At 48.3% G+C, this 21,822-nt stretch overlaps 9 protein-coding genes across 9 annotated transcripts; 4 read left to right on the forward strand and 5 right to left on the reverse strand.

Moving 5' to 3' along the window:
- Positions 1 to 477: 477 nt before the first annotated feature.
- BDV27DRAFT_135291 (class I SAM-dependent methyltransferase) lies at positions 478 to 2,708 on the forward strand. Its single transcript, XM_032068503.1, has 8 exons — positions 478 to 1,052; positions 1,116 to 1,236; positions 1,295 to 1,456; positions 1,518 to 1,583; positions 1,779 to 1,900; positions 1,979 to 2,217; positions 2,269 to 2,446; positions 2,495 to 2,708. Exons 1-8 carry the CDS (start codon positions 1,048 to 1,050, stop codon positions 2,520 to 2,522), a joined length of 921 nt encoding a protein of 306 aa, XP_031923042.1. The 5' UTR covers positions 478 to 1,047; the 3' UTR covers positions 2,523 to 2,708.
- A 1,955-nt stretch (positions 2,709 to 4,663) lies between these two features.
- On the forward strand, positions 4,664 to 6,192 carry BDV27DRAFT_47228 (KRR1 small subunit processome component). The gene is made up of 3 exons (XM_032076709.1): positions 4,664 to 4,777; positions 4,846 to 5,118; positions 5,188 to 6,192. The coding sequence occupies exons 1-3, from the start codon at positions 4,718 to 4,720 to the stop codon at positions 5,938 to 5,940; spliced, it is 1,086 nt and encodes a 361-aa protein (XP_031923043.1). The 5' UTR covers positions 4,664 to 4,717; the 3' UTR covers positions 5,941 to 6,192.
- Positions 6,193 to 6,581: 389 nt separating this feature from the next.
- BDV27DRAFT_149103 (uncharacterized protein) lies at positions 6,582 to 7,116 on the reverse strand (the record flags this gene model as incomplete). The annotated part of the gene is made up of 2 exons (XM_032070999.1): positions 6,582 to 6,935; positions 7,087 to 7,116. 2 exons carry the CDS (start codon positions 7,114 to 7,116, stop codon positions 6,582 to 6,584), a joined length of 384 nt encoding a protein of 127 aa, XP_031923044.1.
- A 1,403-nt stretch (positions 7,117 to 8,519) lies between these two features.
- Positions 8,520 to 10,435, reverse strand: BDV27DRAFT_149104 (MFS transporter; the record flags this gene model as incomplete). The annotated part of the gene is made up of 7 exons (XM_032071000.1): positions 8,520 to 8,852; positions 8,916 to 9,077; positions 9,131 to 9,255; positions 9,324 to 10,079; positions 10,157 to 10,191; positions 10,251 to 10,357; positions 10,409 to 10,435. The coding sequence occupies 7 exons, from the start codon at positions 10,433 to 10,435 to the stop codon at positions 8,520 to 8,522; spliced, it is 1,545 nt and encodes a 514-aa protein (XP_031923045.1).
- A 608-nt stretch (positions 10,436 to 11,043) lies between these two features.
- BDV27DRAFT_168191 (putative bifunctional fatty acid transporter/acyl-CoA synthetase (FAT1)) lies at positions 11,044 to 13,168 on the reverse strand (the record flags this gene model as incomplete). Its single annotated transcript, XM_032074703.1, has 5 exons — positions 11,044 to 11,215; positions 11,282 to 11,431; positions 11,491 to 12,637; positions 12,696 to 12,851; positions 12,922 to 13,168. The coding sequence occupies 5 exons, from the start codon at positions 13,166 to 13,168 to the stop codon at positions 11,044 to 11,046; spliced, it is 1,872 nt and encodes a 623-aa protein (XP_031923046.1).
- A 947-nt stretch (positions 13,169 to 14,115) lies between these two features.
- Positions 14,116 to 16,068, forward strand: BDV27DRAFT_135298 (putative peroxisomal 3-ketoacyl-coA thiolase (Kat1)). The gene is made up of 7 exons (XM_032068504.1): positions 14,116 to 14,164; positions 14,249 to 14,477; positions 14,550 to 14,645; positions 14,700 to 15,548; positions 15,633 to 15,697; positions 15,751 to 15,862; positions 15,929 to 16,068. The coding sequence occupies exons 2-7, from the start codon at positions 14,373 to 14,375 to the stop codon at positions 15,965 to 15,967; spliced, it is 1,266 nt and encodes a 421-aa protein (XP_031923047.1). The 5' UTR covers positions 14,116 to 14,164; positions 14,249 to 14,372; the 3' UTR covers positions 15,968 to 16,068.
- Positions 16,069 to 16,246: 178 nt separating this feature from the next.
- Positions 16,247 to 17,531, reverse strand: BDV27DRAFT_135300 (ML domain-containing protein). Its single transcript, XM_032068505.1, has 3 exons — positions 17,158 to 17,531; positions 16,857 to 17,073; positions 16,247 to 16,757 (listed from the first exon to the last, which is right to left on the reverse strand). The coding sequence occupies exons 1-3, from the start codon at positions 17,373 to 17,375 to the stop codon at positions 16,662 to 16,664; spliced, it is 531 nt and encodes a 176-aa protein (XP_031923048.1). The 5' UTR covers positions 17,376 to 17,531; the 3' UTR covers positions 16,247 to 16,661.
- Positions 17,532 to 18,484: 953 nt separating this feature from the next.
- Positions 18,485 to 19,335, reverse strand: BDV27DRAFT_135304 (H(+)-transporting V1 sector ATPase subunit F). Its single transcript, XM_032068506.1, has 5 exons — positions 19,243 to 19,335; positions 19,153 to 19,187; positions 19,061 to 19,094; positions 18,857 to 18,994; positions 18,485 to 18,771 (listed from the first exon to the last, which is right to left on the reverse strand). Exons 1-5 carry the CDS (start codon positions 19,258 to 19,260, stop codon positions 18,631 to 18,633), a joined length of 366 nt encoding a protein of 121 aa, XP_031923049.1. The 5' UTR covers positions 19,261 to 19,335; the 3' UTR covers positions 18,485 to 18,630.
- A 124-nt stretch (positions 19,336 to 19,459) lies between these two features.
- Positions 19,460 to 21,426, forward strand: BDV27DRAFT_135306 (Nur1/Mug154 family protein). Its single transcript, XM_032068507.1, has 4 exons — positions 19,460 to 19,501; positions 19,574 to 19,868; positions 19,971 to 21,232; positions 21,318 to 21,426. The coding sequence occupies exons 2-3, from the start codon at positions 19,611 to 19,613 to the stop codon at positions 21,057 to 21,059; spliced, it is 1,347 nt and encodes a 448-aa protein (XP_031923050.1). The 5' UTR covers positions 19,460 to 19,501; positions 19,574 to 19,610; the 3' UTR covers positions 21,060 to 21,232; positions 21,318 to 21,426.
- The last annotated feature ends 396 nt before the right edge of the window (positions 21,427 to 21,822 follow it).

Genomic DNA, 21,822 nt, shown 5'->3' on the forward strand with positions numbered 1-21,822 from the left:
CTGCGATTAATTCTGCTGGCGTGGGCATCCTAGTGATATTACATCATGACGTGCCACCCCCACCATGCAGGCCTGTCCTTCAATCCATATTTTTATTTTTAATTTTTTTTTCTTTTTCTTTTTTTGTGCAGATCTAGCGTTGTGTGGCCATGCAAAGACTAGGGCTGTGATGATTTCGAGTTGCTGATGCTGCCTGGCCTGGCCTGCAGAGACACGTAAAAATCGTATAGGAGACAACACGTGAGCCCTGTACTAACAGCGAAAATGCCAAAAGTCTCCGTCCCACTAGGAACAAGGATCTCAAGACGATCCCCAAGAGTTCCTACCAAATCAGGGAGCTGAAGAGAAACCGATACCCTGTGCGACGATGTCTAAAACCGCTCTCAAATATACTGGCTAGGCGGGTGATGGGCGAAGCCCAAGGGTTTGTGTATTAGCCCTCCTAGGCGTCGAAACCCGGCGGCATCGGTGGCCCCTCCGGAAGCACAGCCGACCCCTCCCTTCGCTGCAAATTGGTGGGATGTAATCCAGGGGAAAAATACCTCCGAGGTAGTCGTATTTCTTTTTAAGACAAGGGCAGACGGTGTTTAACCTGTTGTCATGGAGGGAAATGTAGTAGTTCGAAAGGGTGGCCTGCCATTGACTGAATTTTGCCTCTTTGAAGGGGGGGTTAAGGACCATGATTTGCTGTGTTCTTCCAAAAGGCAAGACAGACGCCTGGGACTGGCCTGAACGGATTTTCCTTTACCGGCCGTACATTTTAGTACGAAGACTCAGTCCCGCATAGTACGGACTGCTTCACCAATAGCCCATGGAGTGCAATATAGTCATTTTTGGTTCGTGTCCAGCGGTACTTTTCTCGTCGAATATTCTTCGTGCCCCGTCGATCGCTTCAACAAAGAGATCCCTTAACCACAACATAATCTGCCATCCATTCCCCACGATAGACACGCCCCGAGAGATGGGATTTCATTGCTGCCCTTGATTCAATCTGTTAAAGCTTCATTCAACCCACATCCTCGTGAGCATTCCAGGAACGGGACTACAATGACGTACCTAAACCCCGTCCCTAGACTGTGGACAGACCATGAGCACTGACTTTCTGGGTCGTTAAGGAGCCCTGACTCGGAAACGGAAGCGTTGGACGACGTGTACCTCGAGACCGTAACCATCCAAGGTCGCGTATTTCAAAAGTTCTCGATCGACCACCAGATATTTTTTGAGCCGGTGGACGGAGTAAGATCAGGAAAAAGTCTGGGACTCGGGACAAACCTGACCGCTGATCCACCGCCAGGAAGAGGCAGAACGACTCGAGCTCCAGCACCAGGTTTTCGACAAGGTTTTCGACAACAGGCTAATTTTTCCGCCGATCCCGCGGCCTCAAAAGATCCTCGACTGTGGCTATGGCACTGGATCGTGGGCCATCGGGGCTGCGGAACAGCACCCCAAATGCAAGGTACGTAGTCCAGGTGGGTTCGTTCTCCCAGGTACCAACCAGCTAATTGCTTCAACTGAAGGTCATCGGCCTCGATATATACCCCTATATGAGCCCAGACGACATACCGGAGAATTTATGCCTACAAGTGAGTCCATCATCTCTCAACTGCGGCAGCCTCGCTATGCACGAGTCGCTATAACCATGCCCCTTTCCACATTCTCACTGTTCGACGAAACGTCCCCTGCGACCCCATTTTGCCGAATCTAGCGAAGATAATTTCTGAACGGCAGCCTGTCAATTCTGAGAAATGTGTCACTAACATATCTATGTCGCCATATAGGTCGATGATCTGAACCGTCCATTCACATTCCCCCCGAACAACTTCGACCTTGTCCATTCAAGGCTGCTTGCAACTGGCATCAACCGAGACCGCTGGCCCTCCTATATCCGAGACATTAAAAGGTCTGATTCCTGACGACCGGCTCTCTGATCCAAAACGAGATATCCCCGACGCCTTAGACTAACTTTTGGTTGCCACAGAGTTTTAAAGTCAGGGGGCTGGGTGCAACTAGTCGAGATATACTTCAATGTCCAGTCAGATAACGGCTCGATCACCGAGCAGCATGCATTGAGACAATGGAGCACGCAATTAATGGGCTCTTTGGAGGAAGTGAAGGACCTTCGCGTGGGGACAAAGTTGAGAAATCTTCTGACAGCAGCAGGCCTGACCGAGGTCGATGCTCGGATGATCCCTCTTCCTCTATCCGCATGGCCAAATGGTAGAGTGCATATATGCCATATGAGTGAAAGGTTTCTTTAACACTGGACAGACCCAAGGATGCGAGACATAGGCGCCGCAAACCGTGATAATGTTAAAAAACTGCTTCCCGCGTTGGGGCTTTATCCATTTACCCAACGACTGCGGATGCCCCCACAGCAGTTTGCAGAGCTGATAGCGCGAGCACAGCAGGAAGCCGATACCCACAATTTGAAGGCCTACTTTCCCTTGTGAGTCCGCTCTTCAAGCAATCCGTGACGGTGTTCTAACAACACGAGGTATGTTTGCATCGGACGAAAGCCCTAGTAATTATTGCCGGAGGGATGGGTGTGATATTCAACCCGCGATCCTCTTCCCACGATTAGTAGAGAGCTGTTGTATCTCTATCAAAGATGTTTCTGGCTTGACTGCCCAAGGGAACCATAATGTTCCATCATCAGATTAGATATTTTGACATTGAACAGATAGAGCTTGAAAGCAGCTAAATATTGGTCAGTTTCCACCGGAACATGTGTCTCAGTATCTCCCTTCCCCTCTAGGAGTTATGTCCCTGGCGGATCTAAGTACTACCACCACCCCGCATGACTAAACCGTCCACAAGCAACAGTGTAGTTATCAAAACTAGCAGGTAACTCCATACGCCAAACGTCCGACGGGAGGCTGTCTCTCGCGCATAACGGTACTCTACAGGGAATAAAGATAGCAGTGGGCTCGAATTCGGAGATGGGTCACTTGGATGAAAATGAAACCGGTACCTCGCGGGCATGCAGTACGAGGATTGGACCCTCAATCAAGAGGCCTGTATTAAAAGGCCAGGCAGGGCCCTGGGCGTATGCCGGATATGCCGCTTCGTTTTAGCCCAGACAAAAAGGTTGTGTTGATGGAATGAATCCTTCTTTCCTCAGCCAGCTGACTCTGAGTGAGCGGTCATCGTTTCTAGGAAGCAATGGAACTGACGTCGTTGTCTTGATCTCTTTATCGGTCCGGGAGGCGCCACTGTGGATCTGCAACTGTCTGGAATATAAAGTGAGTGCTAAATGGGGACTGTTGTCCCAAAAGCCAGGAAGACCACTCAAACGAATGGGAAGAGGGACTCAAAGAAAGCCCGTGCACCTAGAATCGTCATCTCAAGAGCTAGCGAGCATATCGCGAGTATGATGGCTTGTGGGAAGATATCTCGTTGTTCGATCCGAGCAAGGTTCAGTGGAAACTCCAACGGAGTAGTCCACCAAGTCGAACCTGAAGTTATTGCCACCTAAGAAGGGGGAGAGAGAGAGAAGAGAAGGGAAAGGGAAAGGGAAGACGGTGTAGGGGACAAGAAGGACTGGGAAACGGGCCCCGTCTCGGGTAGGGTACCAAACTGACGGGTCGTCTCTGAACTTTAAGCTGGAACAAAAAAATTACCTGCCAAAATCGTCCCTCATGGAAGCTTCCTCCCCCCTTCTCTTCTTCCATAACCGTGTCTATACAATGTCCAATTACTACTGCCTTGATTACTAGTGAAATACTATGGCGAGAATTGGCACGGATCCATCCAGAACCCTCTTGCGGATCGCTCAGTAGGATTGGCGTTGCCAATCTCTGCCTTCCAGAGTTGGACGTTACAACTATTAATAGTGGCCACCACTTGAAACTCTAGTTACACCATGAAGAGGCAAATTGTTAAACCAATGGGTAAGAGAGAGAATTAAGACGATGCTACAGGCAAACTTTCATATTCCAAACGGTCCTTTGTGGACTCTGGTTGGTGCTATCGTCATGATGGAAAAGTTTCCTACGATAGACTGTGTGGGGCAAAGGGAGCTGCGGGCCTCTGTAATTTCCCAGTAAACCTTGCCTTTCTTTCTCTCCGTGAATAAATGGCAAAGGACCATTGCAGTTGAGTAATCAAGCCCCAGGAACCAACAGTGGGTACAATTTGTGTCAAGAAAAATATTGGATTATTTCGCTCTTTCTAAACCAAACCGACGTGGGCTGGTAGGTATGTGCTTCTGGTTCCGTGTCCCAGAATTGCACCAAGGAGACCCAACACCACGGACATGGAATGCTAAAAAGGGGCTTAGTTGAACCTGCCATTCTCACAACTGCATCTGATCTATCAAATCTATGACTCGTACAGTAGCTAAGTCAAACGCGTCTAGACTCGCTGAACACTACCATGTGGCAATCTGTAGCTTCATTTCTTCCGCATGCTTTAACTTATCACAAATTGTGGAATGGGACCCGCCGATAAACCAAGGATTGACCAACCAGACAACCCAATTGCTGAAGGAGCACCTTTGAGGCTCATCCGCGTAGGCGCCCGAACCATCCAATCGGGCGCTTGTGCGCCTATGGCGCAAATTTACCAACCTGAGTTCCGCCATAGTCGCTCGGCGCGCTAAATGCCAAATATGGTAAGTCTCCGCGCGGATCAGAAAAAAGTTGGCCGCCAATTCAGATCCGTCGAAGAATAATCCTATACCACCTGCCAAAAAGGCTGCGCAACCCAATCTCCCAAAATGCCGTCCACATACAAGAGGGATAAGCCGTGGGATACGGATGATATCGATAAGTGGAAGGTTTGTTCTCTTCTTGTGATCTCCCCAGGTAATATACGCTCGTCTCCTAACCTACCATCTACGACTAGATCGAGCCATTCAAAGCCGATGATAATGCCGCCGGTAGTTTCGCCGAGGAATCCTCTTTCGCTACGCTCTTTCCCAAATATCGTGAAGTCTACCTGAAGGAAGCATGGCCGGTTGTAACAAGGGCTCTGGAAAAGCAGGGAATCGCTTGTACTCTGGATTTGGTGGAGGGTAGCATGACTGTGAAGACCACCCGGAAGACTTTTGACCCAGCCGCAATCCTCAAGGCCCGTGATCTCATTAAGCTGCTTGCTAGAAGTGTGCCTGTGCAACAGGTAGGTTGATCGTCTACTGTTTCGCAATATTGTCGGGACCCATCCGCTGACCGTTCCGATCGATGATAGGCTTTGAAAATCCTCGAGGATGGCGTCGCATGTGATATCATCAAAATCCGAAGCCAAGTCCGCAATAAAGAACGTTTCGTAAAGCGTCGCCAACGTATCCTAGGACCCAACGGTTCGACTCTTAAAGCCCTCGAGCTCTTAACCGAGACATATATCCTGGTGCAAGGAAACACTGTCTCCGCAATGGGTCCTTTCAAGGGTCTAAAGGAAGTGCGCAAGGTGGTGAACGACTGCATGGCCAACATCCATCCCATCTACCACATCAAAGAGCTCATGATCAAGCGTGAATTGGCCAAGGACCCCACTTTGGCCCACGAGTCCTGGGACCGATTCCTGCCAAACTTCAAGAAGCGCACCCTCTCAAAGCGTCGCATGCCATTCAAGGTCACCGACAAGTCCAAGAAGGTGTATACTCCTTTCCCACCGGCCCCGGAGAAGAGCAAGGTGGACTTGCAGATCGAGTCGGGCGAGTACTTCTTGTCCAAGGAAGCCAAGGACCGTGCACAGAAGGAAGAACTTATGGAGAAGCAGCGCGTGAAGCGCGAGGAAAAGATGAAGGAGCGGGCCAAGGCGTTCGTGCCGCCCGAGGAACTGGAGAGTACCAAAAAGGAAAAGAAAGAGAAGAAAGAGAAGAAGAAGCGGAAGCGCGACTCGGAAGCAGAGGCAGACGCCGATGGTTCCGAAAAGAAGGAGAAGAAAAAGAAGAAGAAGAGCAAGTCCAAGGAGAGCGCCTCGTCGGATGGAGAATCTTAAAATTGTTGCTGATATATATGTCCCCCTTATGCTACTCTTTTTTCCTTCATGTTCTCCGTCAGATATTGATCCTTCACGTTCACTTTCCCGAGATACGGCGCTTAGGCATAGCATGGGCTGGAGTTTTTTTCACTCTTCCAAAAGTTCGGACCCAAAAAATTATATATCCTTTTGCTTCTTTCTAGTGAATTTGCTTTCAACATGTATAACTTGTTTGTAGTGTGACAGTAGCTCCGAACACAAAGAGAGATTTACTTAGTATAATCTCATTACTAGCATGTCCTACAATGTAACTAGCAGTGGCTTGACTAAACTTCGCCATCGTCTTAGCCTACTCCATGTACTCCCTTTTTTACTGGCAGTATGTAATGGACTCTCCCGACTGCCTGACATATAACTTAACCATATCAACCCAAATACATAAATCACCACATTCAGAGTAAGAACAAACACAAACCCAATCGGTAAACAACTCATACATCGACAATGTCTTCAACAAGAAGAGGCAGACAATTATATCTCAACAGAACAAACAATATTGCATAAGAAATCCAAACCAACAACAAGCCCACAACCTCATAGATTGCCCCTTACACTATACACAATCCCCAAGGACACCCCACAAAGACACTCAACAACATCTACCTCCTCAACATCTCCTTCAAAGCAGCCACTTCCGCCTCTCTCCTGGCCAGCTGGAGCCTAAGCTCGTTCCGCTCGTGCTCCATGTCCCTCAAAGCATACTCCAGCTCAGCAATGCGATCACGTCCCTTCTGACGGTACCTCCGGGCAGCCATGGTGTTGCGCCGTCGTTTGATGGCTGTCGTGACATTATCATCGCTAGGGTCCTGTTCGAGGGTGCCAGCTTTTCGCTTAGAACGACGGTTGCTCGACTCTTCAGGGGATAATGTCTCGGCTGGGTATTCCTGGGCAGGTAATGAGTCTGCGGCGTCAGTGTTCGAAGGTAGAGTTTCGTTATTGATTAAGCTGGGGGTCTGTTGCTGAGATCCACTATGCTGGTGGGAGTGTAGGGAGAGGTGGTTATTGCCATGGGTACTAGTAAGAGGATAACCTGGTACCAGTAAGTCATGGTTTTGATCACATTGGTCAAAGAACAAACAAACAAACAAAAAATAAAAGACATACCATTGAACCCGGCCCCCGTATACGATGCATTTAATGGACTGAACAGTCTCGCCAGGGCAGTATCTTCGATTCGACCGAATGGCGCCGTAAGAGAAACAGAAACCGGCGGGTTCGACGATGGCGACAACAGATCCGAGGGAAGCAGGGGATCTGGTCGGCCTTGAGCGGCAACAGGGCGCTGCTCAGATTGGGTCTCTAGCATATCATCGTTCCAGTTAAGTACTGGTGCTGCGAAGTCGGGTACCGGCTCCCAGGGGGGTTCACCAAGGAGGGACTGGTTCCTTCTGCTGCTGTGGTCGGGCGAGAACCATGGAGTGCGAAATGGCCATGATGGACTTGGGTGGTTGTTGTGCGGCCACGAGCTCAAGGTTTAGGGCCTCTCTCTCCTCTACAGGGGAGAGGCTGATGCTTGCGGTTCGATTTTGACACACTGCGTGTAAAGTGGGCTGGTTTTAGCAGCTCACTTGTTGAGATTGTTGGTGTAAGGAAGAAAACTAGCAAATTGGAACAAAAATGCACCTTGTTTTTATATACTTGTGGGTACCCACTTGGTAGACCCTCGTGCTCTGGGGTGTTGTGGACCACTTCTCCCGCTATTGGAGGGTGTCAGTTACTGTCTAGGAGGAAATTACAGCTATGTACCTAGTACAAGCAAGAGGAGTATGCTTTACGATCACTTATTGTGCTTCAATGTGTGGTTTGACTCACGTCTGCGCCGGTGAGCAGGATGTTCTGACTCTACAGCTCAATCTTTCTATATTGTTAACCAACAGGTACCATGTACGAGCTTACTACAAGAATTAAATCATACAAATCCCTTACTATAAGGAGTTGCTGAGCATAATGTGATAGCCAATCCGGGACGGAAGACTCTAGCAACGCTCAGTCGGATACACGGAGTGAACCAAAGATTAAACATTAGGACAGAAGTGGGGATGAAATTAAACAAGAAAATTAAATGATCTAAAATTCCTTCGAAGCTTCGTCCGAGGGCTTCGTCCGAAAGCCTTAACCAATGCACTTCGAACATATATATCCCCACTTACTCTTTTGATGTACATGCGGGCATCCATCGGGGAAAATCATAATGAGTCATTCTGATTAATACGGTGCTTACCCGAGGTATGCATGGAGCAACAGAGGTAAAATTAAACCCTTTATCTATTAAAGGTATACTATAATGTATTGTAGAGATACTTGCACAGAGCTTTTCAACGGTAGAGGGCTCCTATGCTAATCGAATGAGTAAACGCTAACTGCAAGCCCTTCTCCGTACACAAGGTACAACAACCTCACACTAGTGCATAACACCATGATAACATACATTGATGTGGAAGATATCAGATCTACTTCATATGGCTATATGTTGTGTACATAGTACACCAATCCTCCCGGTTTCTCTTCCAGGTCCCTACAGCAAATACTTATATAACTTACATGTCTTCCGACCCATTCCTCTCCTTACCCTGAAGAAACTGCTCCTGCTCTCGTCGGCTCTTCTTTAGATCCAGCCAGATCGCTAAAACAGCAAAACTGGCCACGCTCAGCCCAAATAGAAAGTAGAAAGGCATCGAGGCGTTTCCAGACGGGGTCGCATCGATAATAGCACTCGAGACCAGAGGCCCAATGAACGACGAGGTCTTGCCAACGATACTGAATAAACTAAAGAAGAGGAAGTCGTGGCCTCGGGGTGCGACTTCGGAGATCATGATTTGCGAGTAACTATACCATGGGCAAACGAAAAGGCCGTAATATACTTGGTAGAGCTATTTTTCGCGCAGTTAGTGTCGGACAATACTCCCAGAACGGAGAGGAAGTGTCTGACGTACCCAGAACTCCCAACCATGGTGGAAACCAAATTTCTGTGTCCAGATGCCTATCATGCCCCAGCCGTCGAGTAATATAATTGCGACGGCAATGGTGTTGAACATGGTTTTGGTGCCGAGCTTGAAGCGTTGCTGGATGAACCAGAAACCGTAAATCCCCACTGCCTGTTTTGATGGGTTAACCACGTACGAGAGAAAAGATAGGTTGGTGCACAAACCTGAGCTGCGATTCCAGCGATCAGGAGATAAGTCAATTCTAGAGTGTTATAAGAGACCACACTGTTCTGCAAGGTCGATATCACAGTCACAGTTGTGTTCAATGAGTCGCCCAAGAGGAAATATCCTATAGTTCCGATTAGCAACTCCATAGGCAACCCGATGCACTGGGAAAAGACCAAGATGGAATCCTACCAACAAGATAAAGCAAGCTCTGCTTCAACCTCCACACCTGCTTCGCAGCATAATAAAGCTGCCACAGACCCGCAACGAAGATATTTCTCCCCTGCGGATCCTGACCTGGCCGACGCTTCTCAAGGAAGAACCAAGGCAACGAAACGAGCAGCCACACACCACTCGCAAAGGCAATCAGAACACTCAAGCCCCAATTATTATTTTCCTCACTTGCATTGACACGCACTCCAAACATGATACCCACAATAATCGCAAGGATGACCACCTCGGCACAAGACTGGACATAGAAAGCGATGTTCGCCAACCTACTCCGCTCTATCGTATCGGCCTGGTCGTATTCATCACGCGATATCGCTCCCGCGGTGTAGGCATCGGCTTTTGCTTTCATTTCAGGTGTATTGCGCGCCAAACCCGGGAATGCTGCCGTCCAAAAGGTCAGCGTCGTTTGATAGGCGATTAAGCCAACGATGTATAGTCCCACGCCGACGTGCCATTTGTCTGCCGTGTGGACGCCGAGCCAGCCGAAGCCGATAGCATATGCGATTATTGAAAGGGTGATCAAGATATTGGGTCGCCATGTACCAAAGTCGGCGAAACTGCCAATGACTAGAAAGATGACCACTTGGATGGCGAACGAAATTCCATTGCTGAGAAGTACGATACTATTGATGGAACGCTGTCGTCCTGCGAAATAGAGGGTTCCGCTATCGCCTGCGGCTTGGCTGAGTAGGTTTTGGAATGCAGTTGGGCCGAAGTCTGCAAATAGTCATTTGTTAAATCGAGTCTGCTGTATATCCGACCCGAGCGGATGGGGGGGGGGGGGGGGACCCTACTGAATAGAGATAATCCATTGTTTCCAATATAATAACTGATTTGATGTTTCTCATTTAGCAATATTTTCGTTTCCACGATATGTTATCAACGCACGCATAGTATGCCCATATTTCCCATTTTGTGGTACAGTATCTCACATCAATCTGATCAGGTGCGATTGGCTGTTCCAGATCCTTATCCGGAGTCGATTCCTGAAAAACCTGCTCCGAGGGTTTCCCATCGTCTACGCGAGACTGTTGGGTATGAGATACCTGTGAAGGTGCACTGGAGTCTGTCATGGTGTGAATGTTGAAATTTTGCAGTGCTGAGCATCTTTGCTTCTCAAAACAGACTAGGGCAGCCTCTATATACTAAATGCAAGAGATTTTAGCCCCGCGCCTTACGATTCGATCGATTATGATACAAGATATCCGAGCATATACGACTAAGAGGTATCGAACGAATAGAAGAGAGGGCAGGGAAAGCCGTGTTCATGCATTGGTTCACCAGTGGCTTAGTTTCATGCCGATCTTTTGGCCCTAGCTTCATTCGGGAGATTAGATTGGAGACGATTGCGGCTGGCATGCCGTTCTTGTCAAGAATAAAAGAAGCATTTATTCAAAACAATAAGAATCAAATATCAAACGCAGGACTAAATCGAAAGCAAAAAAGTATATGTGCCAAGAGTAGTAGTAAAGTATACAACTGGGTAATCTTGGGTAACCGTACGGAGTAGTTATGTGGATGTTCTTTTTGTTTTTTGACTACTGCCGAACAAAGAAAGAATCTTCAAGCTAGACTTTATTTATGCTTTAACGTCTTGGCATTATATCTCCACCATCGAGAAGGTCTATCTAAGAACCCGTTCGCTCCTGAGAACAAATATTAACACATTCCACCCCCCCTCTCACAGCTTCGCCTGTCCACTTTCGATCGAAGACCAGCTTCGTTCGTCAAGCTTCTCGTATGTCTTCCCGTTCAGCCAATACAACCTATCACCTTTCCAGTCGCCTCGTGGATCCCATCCCTTCTTGGCCAAGTCACCCTTAGCTTGCTTGAAAGTGACGCCAGTAGCAACTCTATGAGGAGATAAAAAGTACGTTAGCGCATAAACTATTATAAACAACGGGTGGTTCGAGTCTTACTTCTCAGTGAGTCGGACAAGCCGTGGCAGAGCGTACGATGGAACACCCTTCTTCTTCAGCTCACGGTACAAGTTCGACATAAATTCAGACTCCACGGCTGCGGAAGAATCCTCAAGAGTGACTCCCGCAGCTCCGGCTTGTCCATCATACCTACGAGCAGGATGTTAATATATGGCTTGAAATGACCAGCAAAAACGTATCAGACATACCCCTGGAGCTTCACACCGTAGACGACGGCATCATGAACGGAAGGGATTCGGCAAATGTGGTCTCGGACTTCTCCTGCACTGACGTTCTCGCCTTTCCAGCGGAAGGTGTCTCCTACCCGGTCCTGGAACTTGACCCAACCGTCTCCGTCCTGAACCACAAGGTCACCGGTACGTTGGAAGATGTCGCCTTTCTCGAACACATCCCGAACAAGCTTCTTTTCGGTGGCATCTTCGTTGTGGAGATACTCAGTGAGTAGCCCGCGATTTCTGACTCGCCCAATCGCCTCTCCTTCCTCACCAAGCTTCGCTCTGATGCAGAAGCCTGTCTTTGGGTCCCGGTAGGGCATTTCTGTCTCAGTATCATATTTCACGATGAAGACATCGTCTTCAAAAAACCGCCTGATCGGGCCAGAAAATCCAATTTTTCCTGCACCCCATGCTCCGACACCATGATTATCGAATTTGGCCACACCCTCGGTTGATCGGTAGAACTCGCGGATCTCAGGGACCGCAAACCTTTGACGGAAGCGCTCCCAGATTTCCCCACGGAGTCCGTTACCACTCGCCACAATGCAAGAATGATCTTGGTCATAGGGCGAAGGGGGTGTTGACAGAAGGTACCTGCACAACTCGCCAATGTACAAGATACGCGTGGCTCTTGAATCATGGACATCCTTCCAGAACTGCGAAGCCGAGAACTTGCGGCGCAAACACAAGGTGCTCGCGTTCCCAACCGAGTAACACAGACCCGTGAAGAAAGCGGTGCCGTGGAAAAGAGGAAGGGGAGAATATGTGCGCAGTGGGAAATACTTCGATGGATTGTTCGCGTCCGTCGTGAGCGGATTAGATGTCACGAGCGTCATCATGTTTCGAATTGCACATGCTTTGGGTTTCCCCGTAGTTCCAGAAGTGTAGATCAAAGCGCACAAATCGCTGGGCGATCTCTTAGCAGGAATCAAGCCAAGGGGGATGAGCTGTTGCAATTGCGCGGCTGTGATAAGTTCTGTTGTTCCCGCAGAGTCGCCGTCGAAGGATGATATATTCAGCGCAATATGAGGCAAATCAGAGCAGACAAACTGTGATAAATCAGGTGTCGAGATGATAAACTTGGAGCCAGAGACATTGAGGCAGTGAATGAACGTGTCATCTATGCTCGCCTAGATTAGTTTCCATTTGACATGCATAGGTATAGTTCTGGACAATACCTCTCAGGTTCGTATTTATAAGTGCAGCGACACAGCCCAGCTTCGAAAGTGCATAAATCGTCACGACCATTTCTATAGAATTAGTGGTGAAAACACCAACGAAATCTCCTGAAATAATGTTTCGTCCATGGAGAACCGTAGCAAATCGATCCACAACTATGCGAGTGTAAGTTTTACTGCAAGAGCTATGTCCAAGGATCGCTAATAAGACAAGGGGTGTACGTACGGTCCTTTAATTGGCTATATGTCCATGTCTTGTTCTCAAACCAGAGCGCTTCTCTTGAGCCATGCCCATCGACTTCGATGACTCTTTCAAGCATCTTGTAAATCGTGGTTGTGTCGCCCAGCTCCGCAATTCGCTGGCCGAGACGCTTCGTAAAAGCCCGATCATTGTATATCGTCGATATGTCGGTAGAAATGGAAAGTTTGGCATTGAGATAGGCCGCCGCACCCACTGAGAGGGCTGAAGCCATTGCCATTGTTGGCGCGCTAATCTCTGAGAAGAGATCCATTAGGCGGCGGGACTCTGATAAATGTAAATTGTAGGTGTATGTTTGAGATCTTCTGTGGAACCTGTACTGATTGCGTTGGCTAATTCAAAGCAGCGACAAGAGTACTAAACAAAGAAAATGAACTTCGCATTGATCACCGCTTCATGGAAATTGTCAAGCCAGTTATGGCGACTGGGGCTGAAGAGCATGAATATAGCGAATAATAGTTGTGTAGCTTGGACCGATCGGAATTTAGAGACGGGACCTGAAAATTGCCGGCCATGGTGCAGATCGAATGTCTGGAGTCTGGGGGCCTCACAAACGGCAATCAAGGAAATGCTGCCATCCGATAGATCGAGGCTTCAAAACGTCGGTACCGCCACTGGGGAGTAGCGCGGTTCTGTCGCACGGCCTCCACAGATAGTATTCACGGTTGTTCTCCTTCAAGTGCTATCCTCTTTGACATTCAGCCTGTGGAGACTCGAAAGTGACAGCCATACTGTCGATATCAACCTTGGAATGGGGCGGGACAAGACGAAAGCAGGAGCGAAAAACAAACGTGCCTCAGACCTCAATACCATAACACTGTACATACATTATTTGTAGTATGGAATACATAGTGTTAGCATCACAAGCAGCACTCCATACTTCCCAATCTAGCAAGAGATTGAACGACTAAGGTACAGAATACAATATCTATGTTGTAACCCCAATTGATTTCCCCATACTCCGTACTGTGTACTAGAGTTGCTTAGTAGCTTCCCCACAAAAGTAGTCGAAGCCCAATCATGACCTTGCACTGATGGATCCGACCGACAGCCGAGGCCACCCAACCGTACCGTATCTTACGCCTGCGTTACAGCTTGACGGCAAGTCCACTCGGCAGGTCTGGACAATTTCCAGCACCGAGCAACGGCTTCTATGAGACTAATCTTTGAACCAAACTGATCCATTGGCTGTGTCCCAACTTTCGGCTCGGTATTTTGATCCATTCGCCGACGATGTTTTTGTTCCCCCAGACTTAGGAACCGCGGCTGATTATGCTTCTGATTTTTGCCCCAGGTCATTATATTATTGCGACGTGTGCATCATTGCGGGGGAGCTAGTAACTTCTGTCTCCTCCAAAAAGAAGTAATCTTGGAAAAGACACCTGTAGAAGTACTACCGTGATCAACAAGCTTCCAACATGTCTTCCCCTCAACAACGACTATCTTCTATCGCAAACCAGCTTACGAGCCCTGGTGCTGCGTCCGCAAAGTCAAAGCTCTTGGCGAAGAACCCTGACGATGTGGTATGTCTCTTATGCTTCAACATAATACACCTTGCTTGGGGTAGGATCAAAGACTTACTAGGTGTGGAATAGGTGATTACTCTCGCCCTGCGGACTCCTCTCACAAAAGCTAGGAAGGGTGGCTTGAAGGATACCACTATAGATGATCTTCTCATCTCACTGCTGACGGTAGAGTGCTTGTCTGTTCATGTCGAGCTCTTCCATGTCTAACATAACAAATAGGATGTGCGCGAGCGGTCGAAGCTCGATCCTAACCTTGTCGAGGATGTCTGTGTCGGAAATGTCCTTGCCCCTGGCCAAGCTTACATCGCCCGTTCCGCTGTGCTGGCAGCTGGTTTCCCCGTCACCGCCGCAGCATCGGTTGCCAACCGATTCTGTTCTTCTGGATTGCTGGCGATCCAGAACATTGCCAACCAAATCATTGCCGGTTCAATCGATGTTGGTATCGCAGTTGGAGCAGAGAGCATGAGCACCAACCCCGACAACGGTGCTCCAGAGCTATCCGACAAAATCACATCACACCCAGTCGCCTCCCAGAACAAGCAGCCCATGGGTCAGACGTCCGAAAATGTCGCATCTCAATTTGGAATCACTCGCGAAATGCACGACCAGTTCGCTGCCAAGAGCTACCAGAAAGCAGAGCATGCCCAGAAGGCTGGTTGGTTCAATGACGAGATTGTTCCCGTTCACACCAAGGTTAAGGATCCTAAGACTGGAGAAGTGAAGAACATCGTGGTCGATCGTGACGATGGTATTCGTTATGGCACGACTGCCGAATCACTCGGCAAGATCCGTTCAGCTTTCCCCCAGTGGAAGCCCAGTGCTACAACGGGTGGCAATGCTAGTCAAATTACCGACGGTGCCGCAGCACTCGTCCTCATGAAACGATCCCGTGCACAAGAACTGGGCCAGCCAATTCTGGCCAAGTTCGGCGGAGCCACTGTTGCTGGCTTAGAGCCCCGAATCATGGGAATTGGTCCGTCTATCGCCATTCCTAAGATCCTCTCCAAGTTCGGCTTGACTAAGGATGACATTGATATCTTTGAGATCAACGAAGCATTTGCATCCATGGTGAGTAGAGCCAATATCTCTGTCCTCATCGTTCCCTCCCCCCTCCAAGCCGATAAGCAAGACAAGTCATTAACGTATACCTAGGGTACTTACTGTGTTCAAAAACTCGGTCTTGACGAATCCAAGGTGAACCCTCGGGGTGGTGCAATGTAAGCTAAAAGATTAGTGCAAACTCTTTGAACGTTATCGCTAACCGATATAGTGCTTTCGGCCACCCATTGGGATGCACAGGAGCACGACAGGTTGTTACCGCTCTCTCCGAATTACGGCGACAGGGCAAGAAAGTAGCAGTCACCTCCATGTGTGTTGGAACTGTGAGTTATTCCTCTCCTTGTTTCGAACATTCGAAGTTAGCCTTCTACTAATCACCTTTCTTCTAGGGTATGGGCATGGCTGGTATTTTCGTCTCCGAGGCCTGAAGTTAGATATTATTGTTTAGACTGTGAAGGTTGTACAGTCATGATATGTAAATATGTTATACCTAGACAATTCCGAGCATAAGATGGAGTTCATGCTGTTATCTCGCGCTACAGAATAGGCATGTCGATGTGTCTTGTTACTGTAGCCCGGTTTATGTTTCTGGGTAGGGCCAGCCTTTGAACCGGCGTATGAAAGGATGGCTCTGTTCGCGGTGCTATAGTTACTACGTAGCAGCTAGTGTATGTAATATGCGACTAGAATATAAATAGCCTTTTACCGGAGGCATCATAATTTCAACTCGGTTGTGGGAAGACTTGCAGAGACGTGGCAGATAGGAAATCTTAAATCGGCTTCGTGCACGGCAATTAAGAATGCTTGATTCAAATAAACCATGCGTATGGACATTAAAGCTCTACCTGGGCTGATGATACAGATGCAGCTAAGCGATGCCAAAACGACATATATAAATAGACCCGAACTTGAAAAAGAAGGCGGTAGTATCGAGCGGATGCTCCGAAACGCCGTACAAGACATAGCGAATGAAGTCGAAAGAATCATGAATCATGCGATTGGAAAGAAAGGAAACAACTGCTGGTTTGGGTACATGGCGAGGTTCGTAATTAAGTATACGGCATGCTCAAACTAGGTTGAGCGCATCGATATCTAGGTGCAGGCTATACATTTGCCGACCTCTCAGAAGTGACCCTTGAATTCAATATTAAGGGCCTTCAGGCAGGTGATACGCTCATCATCCTTAGTGTAAACATCTGCCTGGACAGTGTATTTGCCCTATCCAACAAGCCATCTATTAGCAATCCATCCTCGCCAGGGTCGAGTATACTTGCTGGCAAACCAGACCCCATCTAAGCATGGGACGATAAGACTTACCGGAGGAATCTGCTTTGGCAAGTCAACCTGCTTGGTCAAGGTCATGTCACCCGGCCCCAGAGGACATTTAAGGTCTACGTTGACGAGCTGTTCGCAGAGGTTGGCAGTCTGCCTGAGAAGAGTAATCAAGCCATATTTGACCTCCAAAAGCACATAAGCACCATCCTCGATCTTTTCATGCAAGGTGCCAGAGGCCGTGATGACAAGTGTTTTGCCACTGTATTCAATTAGCCCTGATGTTCAATATCATACTAAAGAACGCCTGTGTATGCTTTTCGGTAATTGCTGTTCGTTGACGTACGGAAGAGGTGGGTTAGGTGACAAGTCCACCTGTTTAATATCTAGGATATCGTCCACCGGGTCGTCACAATACTGCAGAGGGTTATCCCCTGCGACGGGTTTGCCTTGTTCATGGATGATAGGGGATTGAGATGACTTGAAGAAGTCGAGGCTTCGAGCTGTGGTGGAAACGGGGGCGAGGCAGACGAGAAGCGCAGCGGCAGTTGATAAGAACTTCATGATTGCAAGGATTTGTCAAACAGCTCGGGATCGGACCACGATGAGATGGGAAATTGAATCAAATGATATAAGTGTTACTCAGACCTGTGATGACGGTGGTGGAAGTTGCAAGTATATAGCAAGTACTAGTAAGTTGTACCTCTTCGGAAGGTAAGTTCAGTAGAGATGTAGTGGAAGGGGAGAAGCGGTGTCATGGGACCTCATGACGAATGGCTGGGCACACGTGATACCAGCAGAGGCACAGCAGTCTGATTGGTGGGAATGCCATGCATGGCGCTTGATATTCACGTTTAAATGCATCGTGCTAAACTTTCGAACCAGACATGAGACATCTTGATCTCTGATATGTATCTTGTTGCTCACCATGACGAGAATCGAAGCCTCATGGGTCTGAAGCATGATATCCGTCCGCAACTAAGCTTATGGAGCCCAAACGCCTATCGTGGAGATTGACCCACCTTCACAAGCTTCTCTAGAAATGGGATTGGATGAGATGATTATTCTGCCTATGACCTTAGAATATCTCAGCAATAGCGGAAGGCTGGACCATGAGAGCCATGCTCGTATCGTCCCTACAACTTCATCTCGTCAACATTAGCCAAAAGAAGGCTAGACTTCCTCTGGCGGTGTAGCGATCTCCCCCGCCGCTTTTTCAAAGTACTGGCCCCCATTTGCGCCACGGTTACGTTGATCCTTAGAGGACCAAATAGGCGAAAATTCTGGTTGCGAAACTTACATGTAACAGGTCTCCTTTACGCGTATTCCATACTCAGTCCATTCTAGATCTATACGTTTCTATCCAGGGCACGTCGCATACATCTGTAGGCCGTCGGCAGAGGTTTATCGGAAGATTGGGATGGGCCCAATTCGCTGTCAATTGAGTACCTACGATTTCATTTCCGCTGGATGGATGTTGAAGTGACTAGTCTTCCGTTGAGGGCAAGATGTCGAGCACGCCTGGCGTATTGTCAATTACTGTTTCTACCAGCTCACTGTTTACCGGACACAAAAATCCCACACATTCTATTTACGAGATGTCAAAGACGATTTCTTCCGCAGAATAGTCGTCCTGGCATTCAAAATCGGATGAATGCCATTCTCTGACTTATCAATGGTAGGCATATACGAGTCTATATGAACAACTCTTAAATAAATTGGGTATCATCCCCTTGCACAGTTCCATTATCCCACAACCACATATGACACTTATAACACGATGAGGGCAAACAAAGGTAGAACAAGGTACTCCCTGGATCTATTCCCCAAACAGACGCCGCACCCGTTTAAGCACGCTATCCTTCTCAGGGTCGTATGGGTGATCCTTGCTTGGGATTTCTAGAACGGCAGGAAATGGATCGGCGAAGGAATCAACACTGTGGCGGATGCGCTCTGCAACCTATTCTTCCGTAAGCACGGCGACCAACTATGAAGAGCTTGAACTTTTTTACTGTTGGGGGAAGCACTTCGCTTGCATAACGTACGTGTTGATTGATGAGAACGATAGCAATATCTTTTCTTTCTTGGGTGAAGTTTTGGAACGCTTTCTCAATCGTAGAGGTTTCGGTCTTGGAGTCTACCACGAGGAAATTCCGTTGGGAGTCGGGGGGATCTGTGACATGCTTTGAGAAGCCGGTTAGCTCACCATCGGACTTGTCGGCTGCTATAGCGCTCTTGAAAATACTTACGCCAACACCTGCGAGAAGAAGTCCAGTCACCGAGCTGATATAGGAAATTAGCAAAACTTTGGTTCAGGATAACCCCACAGGCTGTAGATTACTCTTCATCTCCGATGACAGCAAGGAACTGCCGGTCCTGTATAGTGTCAGTCGTCGAATCCGTGCAGATAAGAAGGGAAGTGGAAATGTACCTTGGCTTGGGCCGCCATTATGATAGATATGAGCGGTCGGCGAAGGGAACAGCTCAAAAGCAAGTGGGATCTAAGACAAGGGTGACACTGTCCCCGTGGAGTCTCGACTTCCCGCAGCTTGATCGGGCAGTCGTCATAAAGTGGCCCCGACACAGCTTACCTAAGCACCATTGTATGCACTTTTTCTCGTCGTTGTTGTATGTTTACACGAGTGGGACGGAAGACTTGCTCTCGGCCTCTTATCTTTGTCTTACCATAGGTAAATCTGGTTGCTGATTCCTCTATACCTTTTGGCGCCACTCAAAAGGCTAAAACCTTTCTTGATCTGCAGTTTCTCGCGCTACTATCGTAGCTTCTCTGGCGTCACGATGCCCCGGCTCATACGCCGCCAACCATTGGCAGAGCGTATCAAATCTTATCTAAACCCCTTGGACTTTCTCCTATGGCTGTCGGAAGAGATAGATGCAAATGATTGGGATCAGTTTGAGAAGGACTGGGCGCTGCCTCTGGGTGTGGTCTTGAATGTGGTATTTTTAATCGCAAGAGCCAACACTCAACCCAGTGGCGGGAGAGCCATAGACGATGTTTTCGGCGAAGATGGAGGTACACCTTGGCTCAGCTGGTTTGTAAGTTGTTTTTCGATAGCCATAGATCATCACCACCTATATCTTTGAGGTCCAGGCTCGGTATATAACTTATTTTGGCGCTAATGAACACCATCATCACAGGCTTCGTTCGTCGTCCATCTACTCGTTGGTTTTACCGGGCTCAATGGTTTCTATACATTTTACCGCAAACGACACTATCGCATGTTTGAAGCATCAATTGATCGCGCACCTGCGACACCATCGGCTCACCGTGTACGTGTTGACTCAACTCCAGCCTCACCGCTGCGATACTTTGCAAATGCGATTTCTGGGTCGACACGATCAAGAGCGCACCCCGATGCGCAGCGCGACGTGTGGGAGCTTGCAGTCTGGGACCCTCTACCGATTTGCCTGCGGTTGTTCTGCCTTTTTAGCCCTGGACACGTTTTAGTTTATTGGCTATTCCTGCCTACACAACTATCAGATCCGCGCCCAAGTGTCACCATTGTGACTACAATCGTTTTGACAACGCTGTTGTCAGTACAGATGACATTCCTATCATCCTCCTTTAAGCAACAGGCAAAGGATTCTACCCTGGTACATAAAGAAGTGTTGAAAGAGTACGACACAAAATATGTGCATCCTCGAACTCAGCCTTTAATGAGAGATGTCGGCACCCAGTTTTCCGACGCAGATGTCACCCAATCCGGCTCCAAATCCAAGTCTAACAAAGTGGACACTTATACTCCTACATTCATTGTCCAGCGGGGTTTTAAAACCAGCCCGAACCCCAACTACCTTAAACACGTTGACCCGGATGGTATCTCTTCTGGACGTCAATCACTAGCTGGAACCCCCTCTGGCCCGTCTCAATACCAAGGCCCACTGCAAACACCAAGTCATTTGCGGGACACATCTCCTATTGTTCGAGGTCCGATCTCGTCAATTCGGCAGCCGCAGTTCCGTCAAACCCCTGCCGCCACGGGAGATGGTGGCAGTTTGGGTATTTACTCGCATGCTAATTCCCCGTTGAGGAAATCAAGTTCCACGAACTTTGACCGTCGTCTTCAGAGTACTGGAGATTTCTTTTATAGGGAGCGAGGTGCAAGTCCAATGAAGAAGCCGTCTAGTCCGCTGAAGAGGAGCAATGTTCCTGGTGACGCGAGCCCCATTGCATCAGGTTCAAGACGAAGTCATCTCGACTTACGTCGCCAGACAGGAAGGTTCTAAACAATGCAGATTTATGAGTTGTTCCTAGTGGAAAGGGGGATAACTTCATGATAGGCTGATGCATCACGCATTCCTCGGAATTATTATACCGTTCACCGCATATAGTCTTGTGGACAACATTTAACTAAGCATATGGGTGGGGAGTTTGGGAGTCCTTGATCTTTTCTTCAGCTGTAAGATATATTCCTTTTGCGTTCAAGGGGCACAGTGTCGAACCATATCAACTCGGGAATGTAGGCTGATAACACACGCGGCCAGCCACTGTATTATATGTTGCATGTCGCATTGTTGCGACGTTTGGAAATTAAACTTAAGTCAACCCGCAAATGAGGAAGCCAAAATATGTCCAGTCTTCCCGTTATTTCCTAAAATTCCTACTTGGTTACTTAGGATCCCGCCTGGGGCATGCCAGATAGGCAGGGGCGTCGCTGCTTCCACAGATGTGACCTAAATCGAAAGGAACCGACCAAGCGCGTGTGCAACTGCCATACCAAATATCGTCAGAGTGGGGGCACACATTCCATGCTGAGCGATTCCTGTCTCTTGTTGCATTCCTTGAAGTGGTGAGTTGGATTCCTTAGCATTCCAATCGTATCATTACGCACGTCATCCCTTTACAACTCGAAATCAGCCTGCAGAGCAAATGTTCTCTCGAACTCTCTTTGCAAATGCTCTGTCGTGTTTCAATGAGCCATCAGCTTCATTGTCGCACGACAAACGCCTCAGAAGGCGTAGTAATCACACTACACCCTCACAGACACAA

This window comes from Aspergillus caelatus (genome assembly GCF_009193585.1).
Source record: "Aspergillus caelatus strain CBS 763.97 unplaced genomic scaffold BDV27scaffold_235, whole genome shotgun sequence".
NCBI classification, from domain to species: domain Eukaryota; kingdom Fungi; phylum Ascomycota; class Eurotiomycetes; order Eurotiales; family Aspergillaceae; genus Aspergillus; species Aspergillus caelatus.